The sequence below is a fragment of the Tarenaya hassleriana genome, unplaced genomic scaffold, assembly GCF_000463585.1.
Source record: "Tarenaya hassleriana unplaced genomic scaffold, ASM46358v1 Cleome14, whole genome shotgun sequence".
Classification (NCBI taxonomy): domain Eukaryota; kingdom Viridiplantae; phylum Streptophyta; class Magnoliopsida; order Brassicales; family Cleomaceae; genus Tarenaya; species Tarenaya hassleriana.
Window position 1 is genome coordinate 1,591,974 of NW_010964598.1, and position 6,723 is coordinate 1,598,696.

Here is a 6,723-nt window from a genome sequence, read left to right on the forward strand (position 1 = left end):
TCCTGCTGACCGCAACAAAGAAAAGATAACCAGTTTGTCAATCACTCGTGGAAGTGGAAGGATCATCCATCGTCTTGGATGATTGAGTCGAAGAATGAGGATCCCAGTTTACGCAAAACATCATGACACCAACGGTTGATTAACTGATGCATTCGGGAGGAAACCCTATTATAGATTCAACCAAAGTCTAGAATTCTCGACACCAAAAGACAAGAATCTCAACTAGGCCACAAAAATCCCGATATAGTTTTGTGCGGAAAGGGATTTCCTCTGGAAACTGTTAACCAATGCACATTAAGGGTACAACAGAAACCATAAATTCTTATCGCAGAAGCTGAAAAGACACAGAAAAGAAGACGATTTCGATCTCAGGATCAGCGTAAACTGGAAGTGAAATCAAACATGAACTCACGAGGTAATAACAGTGCTAAAAAAACTAGATTTATGCCGGCGGACGGTACAAGAACAGATTCTGAAAAGCAAATAACTTAAACCGGAAGAAAGATTCAGCAGACCCAGCTTGAATAAAAAACATAGACGGCAGACGATCTCAAAAGCCGACAGGGATTCAAATCCATGGATAAAACCGAAACTATTCACTTATCAGAAACAGTTGAAGAGCTTCGATAATCTTATCACCAAGGGGAACGGCGACAATTTCAACATTCGATTCATCCGTACCGGCCGGAGCAAAGAAAGATCAGTTCGGTTGCAATCCGCCGAATCAAAAGCAAAATATTCCGCAGGAAAAAAAGAAATCCACGAAAACGCCAAAAGAAATGGTTCTGATGAGACCCATGAACCGCGAAACGCCTTAACTCCAACAGATCGAGATCGAGAAGAGAGATCGAGGAGGACCCATGGAAAGATCGAGAAAACGGAAGGGAGAAAGATACCTGATGGCGAGGAATTCTGGGTTTTCTGGACTCTTTCTCAGAAGGAAAATAGTGCGGCGAATGGGAGCTTTTGGTTCAAGCGGTGAAGATGGAAAATTTCATGCGCGTGTCCAAGTCTGTGTGTGGGGTTTTATAACACACACTGTAGAGAACGTCGTTCGAATTTGACCACATTGCCCTCTATCCTTTTCTGCTCTCTTTTGGCAACAAACATAATTGTCTTTTCTTTTCAGTCTTTGGATTTCTTTCATTTTCAAGGGCTTGAAATTTATAGAAAGATTTACAATTTAAACAAATTAATCCATTTCTTTATAACTGAATAATAATGATTTTGATTATATAAAAAAAAAAGAATAATGATTTTGAGACAATTTTTATAACTCAATATATGAGTTTTGAGTGATGTAGATTTGAAAAGAAAATCCCGACTTGTAAAGAAAATGGGTTTCTTTTATAGCCACAATTATGGCCTTTTTTTTAAATGTGCATGCCTTTGTATTTTCGTATTTTTCTTCCTTTAGGTGATATTTTTTTCTCAATGTCTGAAAATTTTCCAATGTTTTGAATTTTAATCTGACCACGTTTCTAATTTATTTTTACTGATTTAAATTGGGCAATAATTTTGGAAATCTAACAATAACGGGACTTTTACGAAAGAAATATGTAATTATGTATGTATATCCGCTCTCTTCATGCGTAGGTACACGCACGTGACTATGGGTCTGCCAATTGGGCTTCCTCTTGGGCCTTACTATTACAAAACTCAAGACGCCGTCGTTTTGGTCACCGTCCAGACAAAAACCCACAAGCGTTCTAAAACCCTAGCTCCGGGGAAATCCCGATCCCCTTCTCCGCCTTCTCTTTCTCCTCTCCGGCCATGGCGAAGGGGAAAATGAAGCCTCATCTCGCGTCTTTCACCCTCTACGGCGACTATCTCGCTGTTCTTTCCCCGGACGGAACCGTTAAGTTTATTATTTCTCTATTTCTTGTGTTTCTACGACTCGTAACTCTGATTGTCTGTTTTCCATAATCTGGATATTCAGTGGCTGTTCTTCGATGTAATTTTTATGCATTTGGGAGATGAAAAGTCTCTTGTTGTTTTGGCTTCAGATTCTTACAATCAGGTTGTATAGCCAATTTCATTCGACGAGTATCTCTATTCATCAATCTTTACGTTCTGGAATGTGAAATTGAAATTAATTCCAGGAAATATATCATATTCCGATCATTTTAGTTGTTGGCTCCTTGTTGGGTATGTAAGTGATCTCTGGAATGAGTTATTTCTGTGGCAATGGCTAATTGCAAGTAGCAATTAGCTCAGTTTGGCTTACGTTACATGACATTATACAGCCAGCTCCACAGAATAAGGTAGGTTATGGAGAAATGCTGAGACGGGCGGGAGGATCAATCAGGATTCGTGCCCAGTTTCTGTGATTAGGGTTTCTAAATTATCTTGGCTGTTGCTTTAGGTCTGGAGTACTGCAGATGGAAGCTTATTAGCTAAATGTCAGCATTCGGATGGGTAGCCTGGTATAAGCAGTTCATGCATAGCTAAATCTTTGTTTGCAAGATGGTTTTCTCATTTACGTCAGTGTTGTTTATTTTCTTGTCTGGTATAGCATAAGAAGGTGCTTACTAGCTCTCGTGCAGAGGATGGTAGCATCTTTTTCATGATCTTAATGACGGATAAGAATCTAATTGCAATAGCTTCCAGGAAGTTTAGGATCTTAGAACTAGAAAACGGAAAGAGCTCGTGAAATTTCCAAATGATGTGGTGAGTGCGGCACTCAGAATGCCATACCTACTCATAACCTCTGTGGTTAAACATTAAGTTCCAAGTTTATATTTTCTGAATTCTTTAGGGTCCCATAAAGGGGATAATGGGAAGACTGTGATTACATCAGAGATTGGACAACCGTGCACAAGTGTGCAGAAGCACCGAAGCAGTACCGATGAGCAAGACAGTCCTGTTGTACTTGCCAATCCCCATTCTGGTCCAGCAAATCCATTTTTGCCGCCAAGTTGCTTTCTGTAGAAGCAGACAAGCCAGTTGTGCCCGTAGTGGCTTATGGTTCTGTGGATTCTTCCAACTTCAGCCACGTTGAGATCAGTACAACTGGAGGTTCGACCGCTAGTTCTGTTTGTTTTCATGTTTCTTCTTGCATTTTCTTCCGTACTCTGCACCTTTACGGCCTAGGTTGCTCGCATAGTCAACTCCTTTTCCTGCTTTTGCAAATCCAACAGGTGAGGTAGCTGATGCTCCAGCCCATGATAAGAGTACGAACAGGAAGCAACCCGAGTCTGATCCCAGTTTACCCGCTACAAGGGTGCTGCGAGATTCTGGTGAGAGGTGTACTGTTTGATACCACAGTACTCAGCACTCACTTTTAAAATCTTCCCCTTGGTCGTATATCACTGACAGACCGTGTTCTTTCAGTTTCCGGTCTTGTCTGACATAGGCCTTGACGAAGTTGCAGCTGGAGTTCTTGTCAGTGATGATCCTGACGAACCAACCATGGGGGAGAAACTCGAGAATCTTGATTTGTTAGAGAATGAAAAGCGTGATAACCGGGAGCCTCTAGAGGCTTCCCTTCCAGACGTAGCGCCGACCGCAGCCTCAGTCAATGTTCTTCCAGACGGGATGGCACGTACTATCAAGAGTTAAGTTGGTCACGTGCTCACCATGTGAAGACAAGTCAACTGGAGAACATATCCTGCAATCTACGCCGACACTACCTATACAAAAGCAAAGTCTACAATTGCTTTTACATGGAGAGGTACCAAAAGATGCAACGACCTGCGACACATTAATGTTGGGATTGAGAACTAATTGATTACTTTTTCTTTACTTACACAAGTGTATGTATACACAGCTTAATATATATGTTTTGCAAGGCAGAGTCTTTACATGGTTATGTAAGAGAAACATCTGAATGAAAAGGGTTTCCGCTTGAGTTGTCTTCTTCCTGAGAGTTTATGAATCTGGAGAAAATTTATCTTTCTTGCAATCCTGTTACTATCCACTCTCCACCGTTCGATCTTGAAGTTCTGGAGAATCTTCGCCCGTGTTCTCCGACCAAAATTCACGGGGGAGAGACTTGATGAGAGAAAAAGAAACCGAAGAAACACAATAACGTACTATCCACTCTCCACCTTTCGAAGTTCAAGTTCTGGAGAATCTTCGCTCGTCTTCCCCGGCCAAACTTCAGGGGGAGAGAGACCTCATGTGAGAAAAGTAAACCAAAGAACAACGATCGATCTTCAAGTTCAGAGAAACTTTCATCTTCTCCGATCATAGAGAGAGAAAGAAAGAGAAGAGAGAAGTGACAACACTGACATGCATTGGAGATTGCAACGGTGTCGAGCCGTCTCTTCGCTGCAGCCTCAAAATCACTCTAGGTAACAAATGACAAAACTGCCCCTAATAAAAGATTTATTATGACCGTTGTAAATCGGGGGAAAAAAAAAACTACGCTGGGTTGTACAAAAGAATACATTATAAATTAGAGAGAGTTTTTGGGTTCACCAAATTACTTTAAATCTCATTATTTATATATAAAGATTAATCCCATGGATTGACGACCCTTAAACATAAAAAATTGCAAAGTCACAGTAAATTTCATATAAAGAAACCTCAAAACAAATCCATCATAGATACAGTAATTCACTAACAAAATACTGAAGAAACTCCTAACGGGCGCCCAGGTTAGGACAACCATGGGCAAGAGGCATGCCTAAGTTCTCAATGGTCCTAAATGTCCGATGAACCATCTTATCCACGTAAAGCGTTCCTTCCAAGTGGTCGCACTCGTGTTGCAGGATCCGTGCTTGCCACCCCGAAGCACTCACTGTAATCCCCTTGCCTTCCCGATCGTACCCCATCACCTCCACATCAAGATGTCTCTCCACTGCCGCTCTGAATCCGTCGACACTGCCAAAGAAAATTCGCAGACACTACTGAAACGTTGAGATTATCAAGAAAATGTATCATTTCTAAATCAGACAAGCTCCCCTAAAACAATGTCTAAACAACGAAAAAGTGTCACTATGGTTCAGAGACACTAGAAGATTTCTGAGATTGAACATTGAAAGGGTTCGGTCGATGATAATGCCGTACCTAAGACAACCTTCGAAGAAGAGGGCTGTCCTGTCGCTCTTCTTCTTAAGCTTCGGATTCACGATCACCTGCCTCAGAGCAAGCAGCAAACTAAGAAATCTCAAAATCCGATAATGGCAGAACTCGAATCCCTCACACTCACTCACGGTACTTCTACCAAAAAGTAATGATTTTCAGTACCATGAGATCAAAAGGGCGTCTATCTTGTGCACTACTGTCATCTTTCGGTTGGTAACTAATATACTCTGCTGTATCTTCCAAAACTATAATCTGCATTGCCGAAGAACGTAGAAAAAGGTCAACACTTCCATTAGAATAGAGCCCATGATCCTCAAATCTGCCAGAAAGCTCCAACTTCTAATCCAATCAAACAAAAATCTGCCATATTTCCTCTCAATTCCTGAATCCTGAGCTTTCATATCAAACAAAAAAACCGCAAAATAAAGTGAAATTCTTTTGGAAATATTAAGCTCACCCTCAAGGGAATACCGATCTGAGGAGCAGCGAGACCAACTCCTGGAGCAAATCTCATAACCTTCACCATATCGTCAATGATCTTCTGAATTCGCTCCGACCCGATTTCCCCCGGGTCGACCTCTCGGGCCTGTTCGTGAAGAACTGGGTCTCCGGCTTTCACTATATCCGGCAAGCTCATTTTCTTCTTATCGCCCAGACCCAGAAACCAGCCGGCATTTGCCTTCAAAGAGGAGGAAGACGAATAACTATAGGGCTTACAGGCCACGTGGCCGAAGGGCCCGGGTCTGGAAACGGGTAATCGGGTCGGGTGAGTAATCACGGCGAATTTCGCGGCGGCGATAGACAGCGGAAGAAGGCGGAGGGAGAATCTGGGAAGCGTTTCCATGACCAGATGATATTTCGCCGGCATCTTCTGACGGTCCGACGATTTCAATTGGATATGGTGTTAGGGCCTCTATTGGGCCGTATTGACTCTATTATAACTCCCAATAGACCCAACCCAAAAAATAATATATATATATAATATATATTATTGGATCAAATACGCTATTCATAAATACAATATTTTTATTATCTTATATTAGGGAAGAAAGAAAGATATCGGTGAAGATCTGTACAAAATTAAGGAAAATATTTTATAGAGTATCAATTAATTATGGAATAGTTCATTTGTTTTTAGGGAAAATGACATTTTCCTACACCAACTTTACAAAATCTGACCTTTTCCTACACGAATTTTTAATTTGACAAAAAACTACACCAAATTATCAAATGTGCCAAATTGATACACGAACTACCCAATTTAACTGCAATTTCCTACACAATCCAAAAACGGTGTTAAGTGTCCGTTAACCGCTGACGTGGCACGCCACGTGGCGGCTGACGTGGCACGCCACATAGATTTTTTGCCACATCAGCATGTCACGTCATATTTTAAAAAAAAATTCCGAAAAAATATGAAAAAAATCGATTTTTTTTTTTTAAATTTAAAATAAAATAAATAAACAGCAAAAAAAAATATACATATATATTCATATCTATATACAAATAAAAATATAAATATATATACAAAATAAAAAAACATACACATATATATACAAACATCTATACAAATATATATATACATATACATACAAACAAATATATTTATATATACATATACATATATAAACACATATATATGTATATATACATATGCATATACATACATACATACATACATACATACATACA

General features: G+C 40.2%; 2 protein-coding genes and 1 long non-coding RNA gene across 6 annotated transcripts in view; 1 reads left to right on the forward strand and 2 right to left on the reverse strand.

Annotated features, from left to right (window-relative positions):
- LOC104808224 overlaps positions 1 to 1,005 on the reverse strand; it is a 2,008-nt gene extending 1,003 nt beyond the window's left edge. The window contains exon 1 of one of the 2 annotated variants that reach the window (XM_010533858.2): positions 898 to 1,005. The gene's annotated coding sequence lies outside the window, so the exon portion shown is untranslated. The other variant, XM_010533859.2, reaches the window with a different exon arrangement.
- A 692-nt stretch (positions 1,006 to 1,697) lies between these two features.
- Positions 1,698 to 3,858, forward strand: LOC104808225. Of its 3 annotated transcripts, none has more exons than XR_770907.1 (4): positions 1,698 to 2,670; positions 2,759 to 3,018; positions 3,141 to 3,239; positions 3,334 to 3,858. It is a non-coding gene; the product is annotated as an uncharacterized LOC104808225 (long non-coding RNA). The 3 variants fall into 3 exon arrangements; XR_770908.1 differs by having other exon boundaries at positions 1,698 to 2,426; positions 2,516 to 3,018; XR_770906.1 differs by having other exon boundaries at positions 1,698 to 3,018.
- Positions 3,859 to 4,467: 609 nt separating this feature from the next.
- LOC104808227 (peptide deformylase 1A, chloroplastic/mitochondrial) lies at positions 4,468 to 5,918 on the reverse strand. The gene is made up of 4 exons (XM_010533860.2): positions 5,489 to 5,918; positions 5,194 to 5,283; positions 5,014 to 5,081; positions 4,468 to 4,827 (listed from the first exon to the last, which is right to left on the reverse strand). The coding sequence occupies exons 1-4, from the start codon at positions 5,897 to 5,899 to the stop codon at positions 4,587 to 4,589; spliced, it is 810 nt and encodes a 269-aa protein (XP_010532162.1). The 5' UTR covers positions 5,900 to 5,918; the 3' UTR covers positions 4,468 to 4,586.
- Between the last annotated feature and the right edge of the window lie 805 nt (positions 5,919 to 6,723).